Genomic DNA, 25,535 nt, shown 5'->3' with positions numbered 1-25,535 from the left:
CTCCAAGGGGCGGGGGGGGGGGGGCGGGGGGGGGGGGAGGGGGGAGAGAAAAAGTTCAGTTACCACGTCGATCGAGCGGGACTCGCAAAGTATTTTTCAAATGGGCTCGGCTTTTCCTGTGCCTGTTTAAAACATTAAAATCATGCAGCAAAGGAGCCTGCGTGGTGCTCGGGTCCCTCCCCCCACCCACTCCACTCTCCACCTCTCTTCGCCCCCTCCTCGCCGCTCACCACCCCCCCCGCCCCCCGCCCCGGGGCCAGAAACGTCATGGGAGGGAGGTATAAAATTTCAGCAGAGAGAAATAGAGAAAGCAGTGTGTGTGCATGTGAGTGTGTGCGAGAGAGAGAGGGGGAGAGGAGCTTGAGCGAGAGGGAGAGGCAGAGAGAAGCTGGAGGGAGAGAAAGGGAGGGAATCCGAAAGCCAAGTCCAAGGGCATGAGCAAGAGAGGCGAGAGATAGGGGAAGAAGCCTGAGAAACAAGGAATAACAGCTTTCCGGAGGAGGCGTGCAGTGAACTGTCTTCTATTTTATTTGTCTTTTCTTTTCTTTTTTATTTTTTAAAGAGAATCAGGGAACAGAAGCAGAGGCCGAGGGAGAAGACGAGGTGCTGGTGACCTGGGCGTCCAAGTGGATTAACTGGGGATGCTCTCCAGGGGCTGTACCCCGCTGCCTTCCAATTGCAAACATAAGCCCACATCCCAGCCAATGAAGATGAGAGGCAGCGTGAACAAAGTCATTTAGAAAGCCCCCCCTCCCCAGGAAGTGTAAACAAAAGAGAAAGCATGAATGGTGTGCCTGAGAGACAAGCGTGTGTTGCGCGGTGCCCCACCTTGAGCTGGGCCAGCAGCCGCCTAGCCCTGCCTCTCCCCACCTACTCACTGGTGATTTTTATTTTTTAATAATTTTTTTCTCTTTTCTTTTCCATCCTCTTTTCTTACTCTCCTTCAGGGCAAGGCAAGGATTTTGATTTGGGGACCCAGCCATGGTCCTTCTGCTCCTTCTTTAAAATTACCCACTTTCTCCCCATTGCCAAGCGGCGTTTGGCAATATCAGATATCCGCTCTATTTATTTTTACCTAAGGAAAAACTCCAGCTCCCTTCCCACTCCCAGCTGCCTTGCCACCCCTCCCAGCCCTCTGCTTTGCCCTCCACCTGGCCTGCTAGAAGTCAGAGCCCAGCAGAACCTGTTTAGACACATGGAGAAGAAACCCAGAGCTTCACGGCACACAGTCGGCTTCTTCGCGCTCAGGGTTGCCAGCGCTTCCTGGAAGTCCTGAAGCTCTCGCAGTGCAGTGAGTTCATGCACCTTCTTGCCAAGCCTCAGTCTTCGGGATCTAGGGAGGCCGCCTGGTTTTCCTCCCTCCTTCTGCACGACTGCCGGGGTCTCCTCCTGCCAGGCCTTGCGGCCTTTCTCCCCGGCCCCTGCCTGAAGATGCACTTGCAGAGGGCTCTGGTGGTCCTGGCCCTGCTGAACTTTGCCACGGTCAGCCTCTCCATGTCCACTTGCACCACCTTGGACTTCAACCACATCAAGAGGAAGCGAGTGGAAGCCATTAGGGGACAGATCTTGAGCAAACTCAGGCTCACCAGTCCCCCCGATCCATCCGGGTTGGCCAGTATCCCCATCCAGGTCCTGGATCTTTACAACAGCACCCGAGAGCTGCTGGAGGAGGTGCATGGGGAGAGGGGAGACGTCTGCACGCAAGCAAACACCGAGTCGGAGTATTATGCCAAAGAAATCTATAAATTCGACATGATCCAGGGGCTGGAGGAGCACAGTGAGTCCCGATTCCCTGCTGGGGGTGTCTGCTCTGGAGGGTCTGAGCTGGGGTGGGGAGCTCCAAAGAGGAGGGGGGGTGCCTAGCGATGACCACAGGGGAGGGTGCCCCTGGTATGCCCCGCACCAGGGATTGGGGGACACACGAGGTGCGATGCGCAGCTGGGGCTGGGTGGGTGAGGAGGGGGAGGCAGAGCCATTCTGCTCAGAGCCCAGTGCCGCTGGGAGGCCAGGAGCCCTAGAGTTGAGCGGCGTAGCGGAACTCACATCACATCACTGAGGGATTTTAATTTGGAGTGACACTGTCCCATTTTTGTGCTGTGGCACGTGTGGTCAGACAGGTAACTGGAAGCGCGCAGAGCTGTAGAGGGGCAGGGCTGGGCACTCTTCTAAGAGAGCCCGCGCAGTTCCAAGAGGCTGGAGACCTTGGTCTCCTCCCTGCTGTACACACCTCATTGTGACACGTCTCACGTTCCGTTTTTCCAGTTCTGGGAAAGAAGCGTATACCTGCCCCCAGTTCATGTCTTGTCCAGCTTCTTGAAGCCCAAGCAAGAGGCAGCCCCTGATTGTTTGGGCCCTCAGTCCACGCCACGCATGCGACCCACGTGAGCTGTGTGCATGGGGGGAGGGGACGCACCTATGTTCTCACGGCTGTGTGCTTGACAGCGACGCGTCGTCCGGTTTTGCCCCATAGATGGACTCGTGTGCACAATGTGGGCATCCTCCTGGCCCGTGGACGTGGGGGAAAGCAAGGATGTGGCTCCGGACATGTAGATGGCTGCTGGCAGCCCTTTTGTGTCTGCGTGTCAGGGGAAGAGAGGGTGGGAGGTGTGGCCGTGGGTGCACAGGGAACATGTGTCTGGGAGCGTGTCTTCCCAGGAGGCTCCTGTCTGTGCCGAGAAGCCGGGAGGCTTCTGGGTGAGCCGTCTGTGTGTGTGTTTGTACACGTGTGGAAGTCATGTGTGTTTACTGAACGGGGATTTAAAAAACCTCAATACAAGAGAGAGAGATTTGGCAGATGCTGAGAAACTGACAGCCCAGGAAGGAGGAATGCGAACCGGCTCACAGGCCCAGGGACTCTGGAGCAGCTCTGTTTGCTTTTCCTACCAGCAGGTGTCCTCGACGGCCCGGCTACCTTGGCCAGGCTCACCTGGGAGGGGGCCGTGTAGGGAGTGGGGGTGGGAGAGTGGGATGGAGCGGGCCAGGTGAGGGTGGTCTGCTGGGGCACCTGGATAGAGAGAAGGAGGAGTGGGCAGCCCAGGGGTGCACCAGCTCTGGAGGAAGGTGTGGAAGGCCTCACTGGGAGCTTGCCCATGCCAGACCCAGGAGCCTGTGGTTACTGGCGAGGGGCGCCCACTCGGGTTTCCTATGGCTGCCTTGGGAGGTAGCTCCCATGTGGGGCAGAGGCTGGAGAAGGAGGTGCTCCCTGCCCAGGGTCCTCCAGGCCAGGCTGACTCCTGCTCTCCCAAGGCCTTGTGGTTCCCAGCAATACCAGCAGCTGAATGCCTGGAAAAACCCCCAGCGCCCTGGGCACCCACAGAGGCAGAAGGTGGTGGCCAAACGTGGGAGGAGGGTGGAAAGCTGAGACCTGCAGGAGAGATGTGAGGAAAGTCCAGGGCTGGAAGGAAGGACTGGGACCTTAAGGATCCGGGTCAGGAGGAGGAGTCCCAGGGAGGAGGAATTCTGAGTCACCCGGGCCCACCCAGCCTGGAATCCCAAGCTGAGAACGAATGAGCCAGAGACATGCAAGGGCACACAGGTGCCAGTGGACGTGTGTGCAAAGACTCAGAGCTCAATTAGTGGACAGCCCTGGGATCTACCAGGACAGGGAGGCACGGATGCTGGGCAGCTCTGGGCTGCAGCAGCAGGACCTTCCTTGAAACTGCAGTAGTTGAGGGTGGCCCTGGGGCCACGGAGCTGTGATCGGGCCGGGAGGAAGCCTGGCACAGGGAGCAGGAGACTGCTTGGGATATCATGGAAGATCTGGGGCCCCACGGGACCCGAGCGATGCCAGCGAGGCTTGCAGGTGCAAACAGGAAGCAGGCCCAGACTATGCAGCTGCTGGAGGTGACACAGAGGCTGAGCAGACTCAGGCCCGGCCCGCCCTGCAGCTGGTCAGATGCTGAGCCAGCCCCAGAGAGGCAGACGCGCAACGCACGCTAATTATAAAGAAGGCAGTGGGCAGATGCAAACGTCTAACAGATGCCGAGAGGGAGCAGAGAGCCACCCTCCAAGGCCTGGGGTGAGGAAAGCGTGTCTAGAACTCACGAGGGTGGGCTGGGGTCTGAGTGCCAGAGCCCTGGCTGCAGGACTTTCACATCTCATCACTCCCAGCCCCTTCCGGTACCCAGTGGGACAGGCTCTCAGAGGAAAGTGGCAGCAGGGTTGGGGCAAGCAGACAGAGGTGCCTGGAGTGCAAAGTGGAAGAAGGACTAACCACCAGAGGCACAGAAAGGGCACCAAAGTGAGAGCAAAGAGGATAAGACCGTTCTCTGGCTCTGCCTGTCAGATGGGTACCTTGATTTCCCTATTTTCCAGATGAGAAGACTGTGACGTGCCTCAGTTAAGTGAATTGCCCCTAACGAACCATGGCTGTAGCCTAGACATCCTGTCTACAGAATGCATGCTGTTAAGCACTAATGCAAACTGTAAAAATACATATTGTAAGTCCTACCTTTAACCTTTAGGCTCCAAGAGAACTTTGGTTTATAATATGAATGAATTGGGCTTCCCTGGTGGCTCAGACAGTAAAGAATCTGCCTGCAAGGCAGGAGACCCAGGTTCCATCCCTGGGTTGGGAAGATTCCCAGAAAAGGAAATGGCAACTCACTCCAGTATTCTTGCCTAGGAAATCCCATGGACAGAGGAGCCTGGTGGGATCACAAAGAGTTGGACATAATTGAGTGACTAACACACACACACACACACACACACACACGAATGAATGAATCACATTTTGGACCAAGCAGGTAGGCATAGGAGCCCGTAACCCTGGTGACAGATTGCATAGAGGGATCACTAGGTGTTTTCTTTCTTAGCTCTGCCTATTTTTATGACTGGGAGATTCATATAGCCACAGACATTCTCCTGGAAGTGTTTTCTTTATCTGCTGAAGAATCCCAAGCAGGTTTAGCAGCTACACTGTGTGGAAGTGAGCAAATCACCTCTCTGACCCTCAGTTTCCTCATCAGTAAAGTTAACCTCTAAACTGCCTTCCAGGTGAAATAGTTCTATTGGGTTGGCCAAAAACTTCATTCGGGTTTTTCCAGACGATGTTACAGATGAACTTTTGGCCTACCCAATATATATATATATATATCAGATGATTCAACAGATCTCTGCTGGGGGAGTGAAGACAAGACTCATATATATCTTATTCTTCTATAATTCCCCAGGATTTTGCTATGAGAAGTGGGTGGGGCCTTTCTCTGACCCACGTGGTGGGACCCACACATCTTTTTCAGTTCTTTTGTCATCCTTGTTATCAAGATTTACCAGTGTAGGTGTTGTTTTAACTTCTGGCTTGTAATTATCTGTGTCTGGCAAGAGACTCTTGTTTTTATCCAAGGTCTGGAGCTGAGACAACCAGCAAAACCAGAATTCACAAGCAAAGAGAGAACTTGATATTTTAGCATCTCTTTTCTGGACGCTACTTTTAGATCATGTTCATTCTGAAAATTAAAAGATATTTCCTACTGAAAGAACTCATTTGTTCTAAGTGCCAATGCCCTCGGCACGCTAGGTCAGTGTTTCTCTAAGTGTGGTCCAGAGGTTAGGTAAATGTGAAAAATGTGCATTCCCAGGCCCCAATCCACCCTTACAGAGTCAGAGTCTCTGGGGCGGGGGGCAGTATCATCTTGGAGAATCTGTATTTTTAACATGCTCCTTATTGATTTGTAAGTGCACTGATGCTTAAGACTCAATGAAAGAGGACAAAACCCTTCCTTAGAAGGGCTGCAAACACAAGTGCCTGCAGAGGCCAGGCAGCTGATGCAGATAATCTGGAGGGAAAGGTGCAGCAGAGGGACCACAACAGACTGCACAGGACACTTGGCCTCAGGTTCACAGAGAGGACAGGCTGTATAGAGGAGGTTGGTGGGAGAGGGGCCTGGAAAACCCCATGAAAAGATGGCACCCGCTGCTCAGCTCCTGCAGATTTTTGAATTTGGGAATGTGGGTCCAATTCGACTAGATCTTAACTGCTTCCCAGAAGAGCAGAAAATCTGAATCTTGCCATGAAATTTCCCAGTTTTTAACCTACCTGGGCTTAAAACATTTGTGACTTCTAATTCAAAATTTTCCAGAATGATGCATTGGCCAAACGGTACTTTAATGAGTTAACATTTAAAGGGTACATCCTTAAAGCTGTGGTTTATCAAACTTACAGGGCATCTGGATGCCACAGTACCCTTTGCAGAGCACTATAAACCATGGTTCTCAATCTTGGCTACATCTTAGGATCATCTGGAAGTCTTTTAAAAAAAAGAAGCTCTGGACCCACCCACGCTCCAACGAGGTCGTCGGAATCTCTGGAGAGCAGGTCCAGGCATCATCTGTTTTTAAAACTCTCCAGGTGATTCTCGGGAACAGCTGGGATGGAGGAACACCGCCACACTGATGTATGTAGTCCCATCATTGGAGCCAGCAGCAGTTTTACGAGCAGAAATGATGGACACAGCAGAAAGAGGCACATCCAGGAGCCCAGGTGTCTGAAACATTAAAAAAAAAAGCACGGTCTAAACATGGTCAGCTGTTTCCAGGTTTTTCCATGAATACTCTGCATGAATATTCTTTGTTTATTTTTCTTTCCCTATAGCAAAAAAAGGAGAAAATGGCATCCATTAATACATATACTTTGTGTGCAATGGAAAAAGTTGGTCATAATTTAATTTGTCAAGGTGGACCCCCTCGTCCAGCTTTCAATAATACTAGTGTTCTGCAGAAGCAGGGCTTAATGACCAAGCTGACTGGGAACTAGCTTTTGTCTGAGGCTTAAGTTGGTACTCTAGGCCCATTTCATGGAATCCTGCTACATTTTGTTGGTGAAACCATCCCTCGGGTAGATGATCTCTGAGGTCCCCTCGAACTTGCAGATTCTCTGTTTCAGTAAGTGAGGTCGGAAGACCTGGGTTCAAATCCACCTCTGGCACCTACTAGCTGAGTGATTTTTTGAAAAATCTTTATTTGTTGATTTTTGGCCATACTGGGGCTTCGTTGCCGTGCAGGCTTTTCCCTAGTTGCAGTGAGTGTGGGCGGCTCCCTCGTGTTGGTGTGCGGGCTTCTTTTGTCTCAGAGCACAGGCTCTGGAGTGCGTGGGTTTCAGTAGTTGCAGGGTGCGGGCTCGGGAGTTGCGGTATCTGGGCTCTGCAGCGCAGGCTCGGGAGTTGCGGTATCTGGGCTCTGCAGCGCGGGCTCAGGAGTTGTGGCGCACAGGCTTTGTTGCTCCGTGGCATATGAGGTCTTTCCGAACCGGGGATCGAACCCCTGTCTCCTGCATTGGCAGGCAGATTCTTTACCACTGGGTCACCAGGGAAGCCCTCAGCTGAGTGATCTTGAAAAAGTGATTTAACCTTCCTGATGCTCACGCTTCTCTTTTTAAAATGGTTATTTTTACTTATTCTCCTCAAGGATCATTAGAGGGTGAGGTGAGTTAATAGACATTCTATGAAATGTAAGAGAGTGTTATTACATTTTATTTATTTATACTCTGGCTCATTCCACGAAATATTTAAAGTATTGTTAGTATTCACTGGATTTAATGGTCAAGGAGATTGTGTTTACATTTTATTTTCTCTCCCACTAATGATTGTGTCTGAGCTTTGCTTGCTAGTGTCAGTTTGCATGTGTCAACTAATTCATGTGTCACCCTGGCCAAGACCCCTCTGGGCATGGATTTCTTCAACTAAAGTAGGTTGTACTAGATCAGCCGTCCCCAGCCTTTTTGGCATCAGGGACCAGTTTCATGGAAGATGATTTTTCCATGTTCAGGGGGTGATGGGGGTGAGGTGGAGCTCAGGCAGTAATGGGAGTGATGGGGAGCTGCGGTAAAAACAGGTGAAGCTTCACTGGCTCACCCTGCCGCTCACCTCCTGCTGTGAAGCCCGGTTCCTAGTTCCCTGAGGAACTAGAGGACCCCTAACATTCCTTCTGAGTCTGTTAGAAATGTGTAGATCCTAAGCAGTTAAAAATGACCTTTCCCACTTCCTTGAAATCTCCCTGAAATTCCCACCAAGAGGAGTCTATCTTGGGGAACAGTAACTGATGGATGAACTGGAAGAAACAGAGAAAGAGAGGTGACTAGGAGTCCTGAAGATCCCCTTGGCTTCTCATTCCCCCATCTCTTGGCTCCCCACTGTCTTGTCCCCACTCTGACTCACCTCACTGGCACAGGCTATCTTGTTTCCCTTTTCCTTTTTATAGCAATGTGCACACGGCACTGAGATATCTTTTATCCCCTCTTACAACACTTACTGGAGGTACTAGTCTTGTTGCTTTGCTGTTCAGTGGCTCAGTTGTGTCCGACTCTGCAACCCCATGGACTACAGCCCGCCAGGCTTCCCTGTCCTTTACCAACTCCCAGAGCTTGCTCAAACTCATATCCATTGAGTCGGTGATGCTATCCAACCATCTCATCCTCTGTCGTCCTCTTCTCTTCCCGCCTTCAGTCTTTCCCAGCATCAGGGTCTTTTCCAGTGAGTCAGCTCTTCATATCAAGTGGCCAAAGGATTGGAATTTCAGCTTCAGCATCAGTCCTTCCGATGAATATTCAGGACTGATTTCCTTTAGGATGGACTGGTTTGATCTCCTTGCAGTCCAAGGGACTATCAAGAGTCTTCTCCAGCACCACAGTTCGAAAGCATCAATTCTTCAGTGCTCAGCCTTCTTTATGGTCCAACATTCACATCTGCAAGGAGCTTACCTATGTCCAGGGGATTACAGACTTTCAAACTCCAAAACTGAACTGCCACCATGATCCCTCTTTCTGGTTCTATCTGAAATGGTTTGGGGGAATTGTTGGCAGTATTCATTCTTTCAAAGCCAGTTATTAATCAGGGCTTCATTAGCTGGCATTCACACATTTGTTTTCCCAACATCTGTTCCATTACTTTTCTAAGAGCCAGTGTCAGACCCACCAGATGGCAATTTCCAGAAACACTCACTCATCCTTTCCTAAAGCTCAGTAGCGCGTGTGCTTGTGTCCAGGCCTCTGATCCTCCCGCCCTGTCCATGACTTCCTAAACCACCCCTGGGGTGATTATGGGCTTGTTCCAGCCATGTTCATTATGTGTGGAATCTGGGTCTCTGAGCTTGAGTTTCAAGTTCTGGCTGTTGTTACCCTTTGTGTAGAAAGTGTTTCTCTGGGGTGTTAATGCTGCTCAGACCTTGGGGTTGTAAAGAAAAGGCAGGATCTTTTTGTCTCCCTTGTCTCACTCTGATAGGAATGGGAAAGAGCATGTGCTGCCTTCTGTCTGTGGACAGAGGTGCAGAAGCCAGTGGGGTGCAGAGGCTGGCATAGCGTGTGCAGTCAGGGAAAGTAATCCTTAGGAGCCAATGGTGATGGACCCACTTTCATGCAATGAAGAAGCATCTGGGGGTCTGCCAGGCTCGAGATATGGGCTCTTTGCCACTCCTGTGCTATCTTATTAGAGCTAAAGTGTCACTTTCCATGACTCCCTACTGTTCATGATTTAAAATCAACCCTTCGGTCTGACATTTCAGCCTCCCCGCAAGTAGATCCCAATCGGCTGTCTTAACCTTGTCTCCTGGGCTCCAGCCTGGCTGCTTCAGGTCCCTCTTACTGACTTGCATTTTCCTCTCCTTCTTGCTTTTGCTTCCGTATCCTTCCACATAAAATTTCTTTCCTTTGCATCCTTGGACCCTTTCCTCCCGTCGGACCCAGATCACATAGTCACCACTGCTGCGATGTACTGTTGCTGTCTCCCTTCTTTGCCCCACTTACAGCGACTTCCGAGCATCTCCAAAGGCCCTTACTGCTCTCTCTCTCTGGTCCTGTTTTTTGGTCCAGGCACTAATAGCCCCACCTCTGAATGTTAATCTCCCTGAAGGCAGGGCCCCTGTCTGTCCATTTTTTAAAATGTTATTTATGTGACTGTGTCGGGTTTTTGTTTCTGCACACAGGATCTTCATCGCTTCATGTGGGATCTTTCGTTGTGGCACGTGGGCTCAGCAGTTGCAGAGCTCGGGCTTAGTTTCTCCCCAGACACCTGAGATCTCAATTCCCTGACCAGGGGCTGAATCCATGTCCTCTGCCTTAGTAGACGATGGATCCTTTACCACTGGCCCACCAGGGAGTTCCCTTGTCTGTTCATTTTTGCTTCCCAGCGTTAGCCTGTGCTTGGCATGTAGCATTTGCTCAATGCATGTCTGATGAATGAATAAATGCCTGAATGAACAAAGGCATGAATGAATCAGCTAGCTATGCAGTGATTAAACTCCTAGGGGAAATTGCTGATGCTGTTGGAGAATCTATATTTTTTAAAAGGAGTAGGAAAGCAGGTTGGACAGCCTGCCAGAGTGGAGATAATGAGACGAGGGGCTGGAGGGGCCAGTTGCCAGTGCCATGTCCTGGGTGGGGCTCCATGCCTTGCTTCTCCATCAGGCCTGTGTTCGGTTCTGGGCCACCGAGAATCTCCCCCCACCTTCTTACCTGTAGGTCTGAGGCCTCAGGGCTCCAGTGCCATCCCATGTGGGCCCCCCAGCCCCTTGATGAGTGCGCTGGCAGCACACTGTCCCCATGGGTGTCGCTCACACTGTGCTTCCCCCCTCCCCCAATGCTCTGCCTCCTAGATGACCTGACCGTCTGCCCCAAAGGCATCACCTCCAAGATTTTCCGCTTCAACGTGTCCTCAGTGGAGAAAAATGAAACCAACCTGTTTCGAGCAGAATTCCGGGTCTTTCGGATGCCCAACCCCGCCTCCAAGCGCAGCGAGCAGAGGATTGAGCTCTTCCAGGTGAACCTCCTCCCAGGGATAGACACCACATGGGGGGTGGAAAGTCAGTTCCTTTGCCGGATTGAGCCTGCGCTCTGCTCGGAGTGCAGCAGGCCTGGGTGTGAATCCCGCCTTCTCTGAGCCTTAGTTTCTGTACCTGTGTCTGTCATTAAGAACAGGGGTCCCTAACCTCTGGGCCACGGACCGGTACCTCCTGTCAGATCAGCGGCCGGCGGCATTAGATTAGAAATAAAGTGCACGATAAAGGTAATGCGCTTGAAACATCCCGAGACCACCCCCCTCCTTCCCGATCCGTGGAAAAGTTATCTTCCATGAAACTGGGCCCCGGTTTCAAAGAGTTTGGGGACTGCTGCTTAAGAGGATTAAGACTTAACTGAGGAGCTCGAAAGAGCATTTCAGAAGTCTTAGTTGGCTCCTGTTCCCCTCCCCGTCCTGCTGCACTGTGACGCTCAGGTGCCCTGTCCTGGCCTCGGGACTTACTCCTTCCTCTGCCCCATAGATCCTCCAGCCGGGTGAGCACATAGCCAAGCAGCGGTATATCGATGGCAAGAACCTGCCCACGCGGGGCACTGGCGAGTGGCTGTCTTTCGACGTCACAGACACTGTGCGTGAATGGCTCTTGCGGAGAGGTAGGTTGACTCAGGATGAGCATTTTGGAAGGAACCTCTGGTCCCTTCTTTCTTCATGATACAGGGAAGGGGATGGCACTAGGGGAGACAACAGATCTGGGTTCAAAGCCCAGCTTGGCCCTTAACTTGCTGTGTGTCCATCATTCCTTCATTCAACTGATACTGAGTAAATGCTCCGAGCCAGGCCCTTGGGGATTCAGCAGTGAGCCAGACAGGCAGGGTCCCACATCTCATGGGGCTTTTGTTCTGGTGGGAGAGACACGTAGTAAACAAATAAACACTGAGGAATAAGACTTTCCAACAGTGATGAGCACCAGGAAGAACAGAAAGAGGGCCACGTGCTAGTGCCTGGGTGGGGCCTGTGGTCAGATACTCAGCGAGAGTCTCTATGAAGAAGGAGCTGGTGCACTGAGGGATGGGAAAGAGCCAGTTTGTGAAGGTCAGGATATAGGATGTGCTAAAGCAAAAGCAATGAAACCCAGGCTCAGTTTGTTCTGGCAGCAGCAGACTGCCTGGTGTGGCTGGAGCTGGGGGGGTCAGAGAGGACCAGGAGCTTCGATGTAGGACCTGCCAGGCCGTGGTCAGGCGTTAAAACTTATTCCAAGTGTGATGAGATGTCCTAGGAGAGTTACAAGCGGGGCTGGGAATGTGGGGTGAGGTGATTTGATTTAAGGTTCTCTGGTTGTCATGAGGTCAGGGGAAGAGGTTAGGGGCCACTGCAGCAATCCACGTGAGAGCACTGTGGGCTTTGGCTGGGGCAGTTTGCTCTGTATTTTGGGTTTGTTCTGTATTTTGGAGGCGGAGCCAATAGGATTGACTGGGCTGATTAGATGTGGGGTGAGAGGACACAAGAGGAGTCTAGATGACTCTGAAGATTTGAGACTGAACACCCAGATGGTAACTCTTACTGAAATAAGGAGGCCTGGGAGACGAGCAGGTTTGGAGGTAGGTTCGATTTTGTTGATTAAGTCTGAAAGGCCTGGTAGTCAGTCATAAAGTAGGGCTGTCTAGTATGCATATCAGACTTCCTATGGTCCAGATCTCCCCTTCACTGGTTCTGCTTCCTCACCTTCCCTGCATGCCTCACAGAGCCATTTTAAAGATCCATTGTGTTTCAGAGAACCTCCAAGTGTTCGGCTTATTAAGTGAGTGCTGTGTGTGGTCACTCTGCGACCCCATGGACTGTAGCCTTCCAGGCTCCTCTGTCCAGGGAATTTTCTGGGCAAGAATACTGGAATAGGTTGTCATTTCCTACTCCAGGGGATCTTCTCAAATCAGCAGTTGAACCCTCTTGTGCCTCCTACATTGGCAGGTGGATTCTTTACCAGTGCGCCACCTGGGAAGCCCGTCATGGGAGAGTGAGCTTCTATTAGGTCAAGTGAGGAAATGGAAGCCCAGAGAAGTTAATTGGCTTGACCAGAGTCATTGAGCCTGGATTAGAACATGAACTTCCTGACTGACAGTCTTGGGGACTCAGGGCATCACACTCCACTATTTCTCCTCTTCTTTGCTTGGTGGCACTTCCTGGTCTCTGCTCAGTGGGGTGCGGGCACCTAAGGCAGTCCTGTCTGTTCCTTGTATCCCTCTTGTGAAGAATTTTCTGTCTTCATCAGCTGCCGTGGATCCACAGTCCACCCACACACGTATGGATACCCAGAGTCCCTGGGACAGGTGGGGCCTTCTTTGTCCTCCTCGATGGTTTAGGAAATTAAGGGTTAATGCTCGAAGGCAGAGATCACAGACATGTTGGCCTACGTATTGTTTTCAATTTAACTAGCGGTTAACAGGAGAAGCAAATGGCAACCCACTCCAGTGTTCTTGCCTGGAGAATCCCAGCGACGGGGGAGCCTCATGGGCTCTCTATGGGGTCACACAGAGTCGGACACGATTGAAGTGACTTAGCAGCAGCAGCAGCGGTTATCAGTTTTAATTAATGTCCAGAGATTTCACATAAAACCTAGACATTCGACTTTTCTTGACAAATGGGTAACGATCCATCAGAGATGAGTAGGACCACCTCTGGAAGGTGGGGCATGTGGTCTTCATGTCACCCCAGGCCCCACCATTCCCCATTGTTCTCCGCAAGTGAGGCTGGTAGTCCCAGTTCAGCATGACACACTGGCTCACTGTGCTCACATAACCTGCTGCGCTCTCTTGGCATCTGAGTGTGCAGGCTCCCATCTGAGGGGCATAACCTGGTGCCTGAGCTGACAGATGGTGGGCTGGAGGTCCTGCCTCAGCTCCAAGGGTACCGGGAACTCCATCAGATCTCCCCAGCTGCACACGAAAGGAGGAAACCTCAGAGAACCCAGGCACATCAGCTGACAGCCGTGCCGTGGGAAATCTGACTCAGCCAGCACTCTGCCTAGGACTCAACATGGCTACAGAGAAGAGAGGCGGGGAAATTCACCTCTTAGCTTCCCTGTCTGATTCTGATCGGCTCCACCTGGATTTCTTTGAAGCCCTCGGCACTTAGAGTTCTTATTTTCACAGCTGCAGAACTCAATGAGAAGTTTGCATTGAGAATGATTTCCAACCTCCTTGAGACATCAAAAAAGATAATTTCGTAATAAAACCTATGGGTGTCCCACCCACCATCCTCACCGCTGCCAATTCTGAGGTTAGTTCTTCCCTGGAACCTTCCATCCCCGCTCCGGCAGATGCTGCCCACCCCGTGTTCGGGGGAGTCAGACACAGACCTTTACTCTGCAGCGTTTCTGAGTCTCTTGAGGGTTCTTGGCCCCAAACAAAGTGGTAAATGGACTGCAAGTGGAGGAGTCGGCGGTGTGGACTGTGAGGAAACTGAGTCACATGTCCAGTCTTGTATTAGTTCAGCAAACATTGAAGAGCCTGCTCTGCACCAGTTCCCTTCTGGGCTAAGAGCCAGCTGGAGCCCTCTCCAGAGTTGGGGGCCCAGTCCTCACACTCTTGTGCAATCAGTCCAATGTGGTGTGTGCAGAGCCAGGCCCCCCGCCCCCCCCCCCGCCCCCGCACCAAGCAGGGTGGGTGGGGAGCACGCCCAGTGCCTCAGCTCAGGACAGGGGGCACACTGGGAAAACACAACTGCTCTGTATCTCAGTGGCTGGGTGGGCATCTTCCTTGGTGGTCCCTGCTGGGCCCTCTTTGTTCCTCTTTGTCTCGAACGGTCATCAGTGTGGCTCTGATGTCAGGCTGCCTGTGTTTGAATCTTGATTCTGCCACTTACTGGACACCTCCATCAAGCCATTTAATTTTCCCTGAGCCTCAGTGTCCTCGTGTGGAGGGGAGGAATATCTGTAGGATAGTAGGTATCTGTAGGATTAGTATGGAGATTTCATATGTGAGTTAAGGCGTGCAGAATCTTAGATCATGCAGGCAGCAACGCTCAACAAACATTGGTGATTGTCTCCATCATTCCCTGAGCCTCCTACCTAGATGGAGCCTGTTAGCTAAGCCAGGCACCATCTCACATTCACCACCTGCACCCTAACCCTAACTCTCCCCAACATGTCTGCATCTCAACCTTCTAACTCACGGACCCATGGGACTTTCAGTCTCTCCTGGACTGAAAATTCTTCTGGGTAATAGAAGTGTACTATGTTTTATGTAGTCCATTTCAGCTACTCCAGCCCCTTCTTCTACCTGCCTGAAACCAGAAAGAGTACACTCCTTATGCCTCCTTCTCTGTTCACTTCTAGTTCTCCATCTGGGGCTCAGCATCCTTATTATATTGACTCCTCCCCTCCCTACCAGAGCTCACCTGGAACCGAAAGCTCAGCAGGTGTCAATGTGTCCCAGATGCTGCCGTGACTGGGGTGGGATAGATAAAGCTGGGATCTGGAGTTTATGGAAGAAGGGACTGAGCTTTTTTTTTTTTTTTTTTTTTCCCAATTGTTTATGACTGTGCTGATCTTTGTTGCTGAGTGTGGGCTTTCTGTAATTGTGGACATCAGGGGCTGCTCTCTGGGTGTGGTGTGCAGGCTTCCCATTGCAGTGGCTTCTCTCGTTGCAGAGCATGGGCTCTGGGGGGCAGAGGCTTCAGTAGTTCAGGCAAGTGGGCTCAGCAGTCGTGGTTCCTGGGCTCTAGAGCGCAGGCTCAGTGGTTGTGGCCCACGTGCTTAGTTGCTCCGCAGCATGTGGGATCTTCCCAGATCAGGGATGGAACCCACATCTCCTGCCCTGGCAGGCGGATTCTTTCCCACTAAGCCACTAGGGAAGCCCTTTGAGCTGGTTTTTAACCAGTAGAACTGGGACATCCAGGTCTGCCCAACACTGCCTGCAGTCTTTGGAGTTGGGCCATTCTGCCCATGAGAAGGCTGTTGAGCTGGCCTGGACTCTTTGGGGTTTTCCCTGATGACATCAGATTTCTGGAAGACTCCAGGTTGGCCCCAGGGCTGGATGCTCACACAGAACTAGGGTGATCTCAGACAGCAGCGCATCTCTGAACTCAGGCTGACCCTGAGTTCAGAGGTCATCGCTCATGTCCTCCCATACCTGGGCACTGCCCTGGATCAAGAGAGCTTCCCTGGTTCTTACCCACCAGAATTGGCATGATCCTAGACTCTACCTGGTTTCCCTGTACAAAACTACTGGATTCAGTTCAATTGTTTCATTTATTTTTTTCCCTTTCTTCCTTCCATTTTATATTCAGCCCCTTTTACTAATTTCCTTGCTTTTCCAGTTTTAGTTACCAAAATACCTAATGCAACAGCCAATAGGAGGAAGGGCCAGAGTTGGCCTTTTAGCCCCAGCATATGAGTCACCAAACCCTGGCAGTCCAGGCTTCCTCACACTTGTCACCTCTTGTTCCTCTTCCTCTCTGCTCCATCCTTTCTCAGCGGGTTGGTTGAACGTCTCCTCTCCCAGCTGACACATCGGGGGCGGGCCAGGGGGGGAGAGGTGCAGTGACTGTTTTCCTTCTCCTTTCCTGCACCCTCATTCTTTCAGCCCTACTAGGCTGGTGACAGTTTTTCCCTAATACCATCCTTGGAAAAATAGATGACTATTAAAATTCCTGCATGAGGCCCACTAGTTTATGTCTCCATTTGGTGACATGTAACACAACAGAAATACATGGAACGAGGCAACATGCTCATGGAGGTCCTCGATAGCTCTGGGAGCACCTTCTGTCTCCCGGGACCCTCAGTCTGACTCCGGCCCCATGACTGTGTGTGGCGGGAGAGCCCTTGGCTCATCCGTGTGTGGCTGTGGGTAGACAGCTACGTGGGTGTGCAGGCTGCGTGCTTCATCACGCAGACTGCTTTTCTCACCAGCTCTGTGTCTTATTTTGCAGAATCCAACTTAGGTCTGGAAATCAGCATCCACTGTCCCTGTCACACCTTTCAGCCCAATGGGGATATCCTGGAAAACATTCAAGAGCTGATGGAAATCAAATTCAAAGGTAACAAAAGGGATGTTTATGGTAGGATGGGTGGGGGGAGTTAATAAAGCTAGATAAAACAGGAGACCCCTGGCCAGACCCTGAGAAGAGGAAGCAAGCTCCCTCACAGAGATGGCTGACTGTTTTGTATCAGGTTGGCCAGAAAGTTCTTTTGGGTTTTTTCCATATTCTGTTTTGTCCTCAAAGCAAGAACTCCCTATACTATAGAGAATGCGTGAGCATCTGGAAGACAGTATTGTGCTGATAAGACCTCTGAAATTATATAGGCAAGCCTGGTCAGTCATCAAACTGGGGGTGAGAACACCTCTTTCACAGGGTTGTCATGAAATTATTTGAGCTTACATATGTGAAATAGAGTGCTTGGATACTCAGCAAATGAGAGTTGTCTTCACTTCCCCTAAAAGAAATGAACTTTGGCGGCCGTGAGCACTCACACTCTGACTGCTGGGCTTCCCAGATGTTGCAGAGCCCACCCAAGGCGTCATCTGAGTTTGAGCTGCTTCAGGCCTCAGGGTGCTTGCATGGAGAGGGCAAAATAGTTGAGAGACATTTCTGGTTTTCCAGTATGTTTTCAAGGTGCTGAGCCTAGACGGTCTCTGAATTTCGGAGAAATTTTGTTTTCTTTGCGAAGCCCTGTTGTGGGTTCATGGAGGCACTCCTGAGGCCAAGTGGTTTGTCGAGGTCAAACTAACCAATTTAAAGCCTAAGGTCAGAGATGTGTCTGGAAAAAGGTACCCGTTTCCGGGCCTCTCTTGACCCCCAGCCCTGGAAAGTCCTTCATGAACTTTATTTCTGAACCTAACTTTTTTTGGCTATACTAGGAGTCCCTTGGATGGCAAGGAGATCCAACCAGTCCATCCTAAAGGAGATCAGTCCTGAGTGTTCATTGGAAGGACTGATGTTGAGGCTGAAACTTCACCTCAACTTGGCCACCTGATGCGAAGAGCTGAATCATTTGAAAAGACTGTGATGCTGGGAAAGAATGAGGGCAGGAGGAGAAGGGGAAGACAGAGGATGAGATGGTTGGATGGCATCACCGACTTGATGGACATGGGTTTGGGTGAACTCCAGGAGTTGGTGATGGACAGGGAGGCCTGATGTGCTGCGGTTAATGGGGTCGCAAAGAGTTGGACACGACTGAGCAACTGAACTGAACTGAATCTTTGTTGTTGCACTCAGGCTTTCTCTACTTGTGCGCATGTGGGGTCTTCTTTAGTTGTGATGCAAGGCCTTCTCACTGAGGTGCAGGCTTTTCTTGTTGCAGAGCATGGGTGGGTTATAGAGTTTGTGGGCTTGGTATTGCCATGTGCAACTGAGCCTTTTTTTTTTTTTTTTTAAAGCAAATCATTTGACATCCTAATCACAGAACCTCAGAGCTCAAAAGACCTTTGAAGTCCTACCTACATCCTGAATTGGGATGAAATCCTCCCACTTCAGTCAATAGTTTTCTAGTTCATAAAGATTTTCAGAAATGGAAACTTGTGACGCCACACAAGCAGACCTTAAGAGTATGCCAGTGACGTCGATCTCCCAGTCCTGTGCCCATGCGTGAGGCACATGTCCCTCCTCAGCTCAGTTCAGTCCAGCCGCTCAGTCATGTCCGACTCTTTGCGACCCCATGGACTGCAGCACGCCAGGCCTCCCTGTCCATCCTGTCACCAAGCAAATCCCACTCCTCCTGTTTCTGTCCCTGATGGGGATGGACAGCCACCGGCAGCTGGCCATCAAAATAGATCTTCTTGTAGTTGAGACTCAAATTCAGTTTTCAGGCTTTGCAGATGAGCTAGCAGGTTTCCTTTTGGAGTTTCTCTGCTGTTTTCATACACTTCGTGATCCTATCTGAGTTTTATAGAGAAAACATTTTGAAACTATAAGTGCAGTGTGAGTGGTGTGTGTGTGTGTGTGTGTGAGTCCCTCAGTCGTGTCTAACTCTTTGTGACCCCATGGACTGCAACCCGCCAGGCTCCTCTGTCTATGGGATTTTTCGGGGAAGAATACTGGAGAGGGTTGCCAGTCCCTTCTCTAGAGATCTTTCCAACCCAGGGATTGAACGCAGGTCTCCCTCACTGCAGGAGGATTCTTTACCATCTGGGCCACCAGGGAAGGCCTGATGCGAACATTAGCAATTGCTGATTCTTGTTCCTCTGGCTCCCATTCAAACTGTCTTAAATTGTGACATCTGGAAAGCAGAGGGGGACTTAATGCCATCTTGACCAGTTCAGATTATGAGAGGAGACTCACACCTCAAGCTCTAAGTCTCAGAATCTAAACCGACAACTCAAAGGAATGTGTTAGAGCCTCGTAGTGACAAGGATGCTTCAGGAATCTCTGTAAATTCTCTAGGAAGCATCCCGGGAAGGGCTGTGCCCTCTGGAGGATTACCCTCAGAAGTCACGAGGGCATCTGAGCACAAGCGTCTTGCAGGTCCCTTGATACCAGTTCTTCTATTGGGTCTTCCCTTTCCTGCAGCTGGACATTAGCATGAAGCTGTGTCTTACCCGTGCCTTCCTCGAAGACCCCACTGTCCCACCTCCTGAACAGGGTGGGGATGGAATGAGAAAATAGCATCCATCCTGTCCTTCCAGACAGGAGACCATCACCTTCCTTCCTTCTGCAGGTGTGGACAGTGATGATGATCCGGGCCGTGGAGACCTGGGGCGACTGAAGAAGAAGAAGGAACACATCCCTCATCTAATTCTCATGATGATTCCCCCAAACCGGCTAGACAGCCCAGGCCACAGTCAGAGGAAGAAGCGGGCCCTGGACACCAATTACTGCTTCCGGTAAGCCTGGGCCCACTCAGGACCCGTGAATTCCCGAAACAACATTGACTGCTCACCTGTTGCCCCAGACCTAGGCCTTGTGCAACTGAGGGCCCTCGATGCTTTTCACATACACCTTGGGGAATGGAGATTTAGAACCTCTTACAAATCTCTGTTTTTCTGGGAGCCCCACTGTTTTTCCGCATCACAGTCCTGTAAAGGCCTGGATGAACTAGAGGAGGAGGAGGAGAGTGTTGCTGAGATGGCTTGAATTAGAGGCTTGGTCTCTCCATGGTTTTAATGCTTTAAAATACTCTTAAGGTCTGCTTGTGTGGCAGGGAGACTAATGCAGAGTTTTCCATTAAAGGCTCAGTTCCCTAGGGAGGGTCCAAGGATGCTCCTGGATGAGTGAAAATAAGACAAGTTTCCATTTGCAATGGGGAAGGTGAGCTAGAGAATTTATGAATTTGGCAATAGTTGGACAGCCATTGTAGAGAGGTTAAAAAAAGAGCATCCATTTTCTCTTATTTCAGAGTAGTTTCTGATTTATAAGGAAGGAGGATAAAAAAGCATAGACAGTGATTACTTAAAGGTAGACAATGACCACATCCATGGGAAGGTCTGAAGGTCTGAGGGATAAAATGCTTTAAGAAGCTGGGACATGGGACTTCCCTGGTGGTCCAGTGGTTAAGACTTCACCTTCCAGTGTAGGGGGTGTGGGTTCAATCCCTGGTCGGGGAGCTAAATCCCACATGCCTCTTAGCCATAAAACCAAAACAGAAGTAACAAGTATTGTAACAAATTCAATAAAGGCTTTAGAAGTGGTCCGTATTAAAAAAAAAATCTTAGTAAAGAATTTGGGATAAGGAGTTCATCTGTGGATGCAGGGAAGGCTTCAGAAGGGTGTGGAACTGGAGCTGGGTCTTCAGGGATGAGTGAGGCTCTGATGAGGGTATGTAGGGTTATGGGAGGAGGAAGCGCTTCCGGTAAAGGAAGGTGCATGAATGGGTCATTTTGGCTGGAGAGGAGGACACCTGAATGGAGCTGGGGAGAATGAATTGGGAGATTTTTAGATCTAAAACCAGGCCTTTTGAGGAACAACAGAATGAGCTGGGGATGTTGAGTTTGAGGAATGGAGCATATAGGAAAGGCAGCGTGGTTGCCTCCAACTGTCTGAAGGCTGGCATGTCCACTTGTTCTGTGTGCCTCTCCCATCAGATAGGAATGGATGATCTTGGCTGCAAGGGCCAGTGGCTTAAGCCATGGGGGATTTCCTGTTCATAAGAAGTATGTAGGTGCAGCCCCAGGGTTGGTCTGGCTGCTTGCTTAATGCTATTAAGGACACAGGCTTTCTCTCTTTCCAGTCTACCATGCCAAGTACGTTGTCTATTCTGGCCAATAGCTGGGTTATGACCATAACCCCCTTGGTTATGGTCACATAAGCATGAGCAAGACTGCTAGAGCTCTCGGCATCTTGTCCATGCTCAAGACAAGAGGAGGAGGGAAGTAGCAGAACCAGCAGCTTTCCTTTTCCATCTGTGACTTAAAAAAAAAAAAATTTATTTATTTGGCTACACCAGGTCTTAGTTGCAGCACACGGGATCTTTGATCTTCCTTGCACCATGTGAGATCTTTAGTTGTGGCACGTGGGATTTAGTTCCCTTACCAGGGATTGAACCTGTGTCCCCTGCATTGGGAGCGTGGAGTCTTAGCCACCGAACCACAAAGGAGGTCCCTCATCTTTGACTTTTATAAAGAATCAAATATCTTTGCCAGAACTTGCCCTTGCTCATTACATACTTCTGCTTCTGTCTGATTGGTCTATGCAGGGTTGTATGACAATCTCTACCTGCAAGGGAGGCCAGGAAAACAAGCATCTGGTGTTCCAGACTGTAACGGGAGGTGGCAAGAGAGAAGAGGAGTAGGAACGGCTCTTGAGTATAAAAACAAGAATGTCTACCATGGTTCACCAGGGAACCCACAAGAAGTCAGATTCTGGCCAATAGCTGCCTTTGGAAGCAGCAAGTTTCTAGGTCTTAGCACAGGCTAGATGCCCGCTTGGCAAGGGGCGTTGCCAAATGGGATCCTGCAGGCAACGGAACTGAAGCAGCCTGATAGTCACATTGGGGGTGATCTAGGAATCATGAGTCTAATGGAAGGCTATGTCTCGTTTTGATTCAGTGGACTCTAGGATTAGACTGAGCAGTCATTTACTATGGCGTATAAGTCCCTGAGCTTAGAGTTCACTTCTGGTTAGGTGCACATTAGGGAGGTAACAGGAAAACCAGCTCGACAAAGTTAAGTCGGCTAATAACACTCAGGGCTTGGTTTCAGGTGGAACACTTCAAGTCTTTATTTTGAGTCATGATGTAAAAGGGACAGGACCACTTTTGCCTTTTTTCTCTCCATCATATATTATATATGTATGTATCTGTGCCTTCTGTGTCCTTGGGATTCTGGTCTTCAACAGAGGAAAGTGCCTTTATAGTATAATACAGCTCAGTGCACTTGAACCTGGGATCCCACCGATCAGAGCCACCTCTTATGATGACCAGGAAGGACTCCAGGTGCCCAGATGAGGGCCACTTGTGAAGTTTCTATGTTAGTGATTTCCGTGGGAGTTTCTTTTTAGTAACTTATTTTTCTGTTGTTGTGGCAGCAATCTGGAGGAGAACTGCTGTGTGCGCCCTCTCTACATTGACTTCCGACAGGATCTGGGCTGGAAGTGGGTCCACGAACCTAAGGGCTACTATGCCAACTTCTGCTCAGGCCCCTGCCCATACCTCCGCAGCTCAGACACAACCCACAGCACGGTATGGTACAGGGTCATGCCTTATGGGGTGCTAGGGCTGAGCTGACCAGGCCACTTGTTTAAAAAGGATGCATGATGGGCTGCCTGTTGAATGAGTGGATGGATGATGATCTGGGGTGTGAAATCCCTTATGGTGAAGGTTCTGATTTGGGCCCAACTCCAGTGGGTGACATTCTACCCTTTATAACTTCCTTGCATAGTTTCAACCAGACTTTTAAGTTGTTTATTTGCTATTGTATTGCTCTTGTACTATGGGAATTACTTAGCTGTCACATGCCACTCCATATGTCAGAAAATTTGGGGGCCAGAAGACTTCTACGATCTGCTGCTGCTGCTGCTGCTGCTAAGTCGCTTCAGTCGTGTCCAACTCTGTGCGACCCCGTAGAAGGCAGCCCACCAGGCTCCTCTGTCCCTGGGATTCTCCAGGCAAGAACACTGGAGTGGGTTGCCATTTCCTTCTCCAATGCATGCATGCACGCTAAGTCATTTCAATTGTGTCCAACTCTGTGCAACCCTACGGATAGCAGCCCGCCAGGCTCCTCTGTTCACAGGATTCTTCAGGCAAGAATACTGGAGTGAGTTGCCATTTCCCTCTCCATCTATGATCAGATAAAGAACTCTAATAATTAATTCTTTTATCTTGAATGTAGAAGTTATTTTAAAAGATAATGTAAAACACACAGAAGAAGCCAACACGAAACAAAGGGAAAGAGACTAGAGAGAGAGGGAAGTCGACGACTGAAGCTAGCTTGTCTTTCTCTCCAGGGGAATCCGAGAGAGGGCAGTAACTTGTGAAGCATATTTCCTCATAGACTCCTCACCAAAGTGACCAGTTACAGCTAGGAGGAACCAATATAGGCATGTTTCTTCCCAGCCAAGAGAATTTCATGATCACTTCCAAGTCCCTTGGTTGTGGGGCTCATGCTTAAACCAATAATGCTCAGACCAGTGCCGTATGTTGCATTCCCTGTGGGCAGCCACCTGCCACTCACCCAAACTGGGTTCCTCCAGGTCCTCTGAAACAACATCCGTGGCCCATTTTGGTAGTTGAGATGGTAAAGAATTTGCTGGCAATGCAGGAGACCTGGATTTGATCCCTGGGCCAGGAAGATCCCCCTGGAGAAGGGAATGTCAATCCACTCCAGTACTGTTGCTTGGAGAACTCCATGGACAGAGGAGTCTGGCAGGCTGCCATCCTTGGGGTCTCGAAGAGTCAGATACAACTGAGCGACTAAGCACGCAGACTCTGGAGCAGCCCCAAGACCTTGTAGAGTCCCTGGGCCCCTGGCTTGAAGCTTGGTTTTCCCAGCCTCTCAGTGATGCCTCCCTCCCCAGGTGCTGGGCCTGTACAACACCCTGAACCCTGAAGCCTCGGCCTCCCCTTGCTGCGTACCCCAGGACTTGGAGCCCCTGACCATCCTGTACTATGTCGGGAGGACCCCCAAAGTGGAGCAGCTGTCTAACATGGTGGTGAAGTCCTGCAAGTGCAGCTGAGGCCCGACTGCCACAGGAGAGAGGAGGGATCACCACTGCCTGCCCGCCTGCCCCTCGGGAAACACAGCAGCGACGGACCTCGCCGCGAGGCCTGGGGCCCGCGACCTCCGGCTCCAGGCAGATGATGGCCGAGACGGGGGTTCCCCTTCTGGAACATTTCTTTTTCTTGCTGGGTCTGAGAATCACTGTAGTAAAGCAAGTGTGGGTTTGGTTAGGGGAAGGTCGATTTCTTCAGGAGACATGGATTTTCCATGTCAGAGGTGGTGGGGACAGAGGAAGAGGGGTGGTTGAGTTGACGCATCGCAGGGTTCACGGGATTCGGGACACCCTACGGGGGGAAGGTGGGGCAGAGAATGGCCTGGACAGGGCCAGACTGGAAGACCCCTGGTGCTGAGGTCAGATTGCTCATCCATCGCTGCCCCACGTCTGCTCGAGGGGCATCCGGATCACGTCATACCAGGCAAGCATCTTTCTTTAGGCAGGTTCCCAAGACAAAAGTCCCAGAATTGTATCTCGTACTTACCTGGGATTAAGGACAAGTCTGTTAGTTTTGCAAATTGTCCCCTGGACGTCAGTCGGCATTGAGGGTTGTTCTGGGAGAAGATCCAGGTAACGCAGGTCCCAGGGGCCATCAACTATACTGGGCCCAATGGATATGCAGAACTCTGAGGTAGAGGGTGGGAACTGACCCTCTCTGGTCTGCTCCTTGGGTTCCTCCTCTTGCCCTCTTCCTTGATTGTTCTCCTTGGACATTTGGCTAGACACCTTCCAGGTCAGGGCGCACATGACTGGAGTTTGGGTCTCTGCAGCCTTGGGGCATCATGGATTTCCCCTCCTGACCCCCACCCCCTCACCCCGAGACCCTGTGTTCATCTGGTGTTCCTGGAAGCAGGTGCTGCGACGTGAGAGGCATGCAGGAAGGTGCACGCGTGCCACGCAATGACTTGGCCCCAGACGCATAGACTGAGGTATAAAGACAAATACAGATATTACTCTCAAAATCTTTGTATAAATTTTTGGGGAATCTTGGATCGTTTCATCTTCTGGAAGATTGTTTCTAAACAATAAAAGCCTTATTCTAAGGTGTAAGTCTTGACTCGTGAGGTATCCTTCTTAATTCCATGCCCACATCTAATGATCAGAGGGACCTGGAATCTGAGGGCTGAGACTCTTGAACACTGAGACGCTGCTGACTGTGAATTCCCTGGACAGTGTGCGCTGCGCTGCCCTCTGCCCGCCCTCCGCTGCCCTCTGCCCACCCTCCACACTGTTCAGGGAGTTCACAGTGGGGGGAGGGGGGCTGTACTTCGTCTGTGTTTTGTTCCTTCTCACAGCGATTATCCTCAGACACACAGAGGCGGTGGCTGAGATTTGGGCAGAAATCATCTCCATTTGACCTCCATTTAACTGTGGGCAAAAATCACCTGGTGTGATTTTTGCATATGGAAATGTGTTGGCTTGTCTATTCACTATAAATTCAGGTGAGAATGAGAGAAACTGTCTGTGGCAAATGGCCTACGAATATGAGGCCAATTCTGTTCTCAGGTGGACCCTAGAAGAGCTCACCGGGGACTCCTTTTCGGAGGATGGGCCTCTTGTCAGGAAGTTTTGGAATGGAAGAGGGCAAAAAAAGCACAGCCCCATGTTCAACCTCTTATGTGAGGTCACAGGTTCCTAAGCAATGCACAATTCTACTGTGGTTTCATGTCC

At 50.7% G+C, this 25,535-nt stretch overlaps 1 protein-coding gene across 1 annotated transcript; it reads left to right on the top strand.

The window, feature by feature from the left end:
- Positions 1 to 449: 449 nt before the first annotated feature.
- Positions 450 to 24,914, top strand: TGFB3 (transforming growth factor beta 3). Its single transcript, XM_004010802.6, has 7 exons — positions 450 to 1,777; positions 10,585 to 10,748; positions 11,248 to 11,377; positions 16,650 to 16,757; positions 19,375 to 19,540; positions 22,179 to 22,332; positions 23,667 to 24,914. Exons 1-7 carry the CDS (start codon positions 1,300 to 1,302, stop codon positions 23,823 to 23,825), a joined length of 1,359 nt encoding a protein of 452 aa, XP_004010851.1. The 5' UTR covers positions 450 to 1,299; the 3' UTR covers positions 23,826 to 24,914.
- Positions 24,915 to 25,535: the final 621 nt, after the last annotated feature.

Source organism: Ovis aries, chromosome 7, assembly GCF_016772045.2.
Source record: "Ovis aries strain OAR_USU_Benz2616 breed Rambouillet chromosome 7, ARS-UI_Ramb_v3.0, whole genome shotgun sequence".
In the NCBI taxonomy this organism is placed as follows: Eukaryota; Metazoa; Chordata; class Mammalia; order Artiodactyla; family Bovidae; genus Ovis; species Ovis aries.
This window is presented reverse-complemented; position numbering and strand designations above follow the sequence as displayed.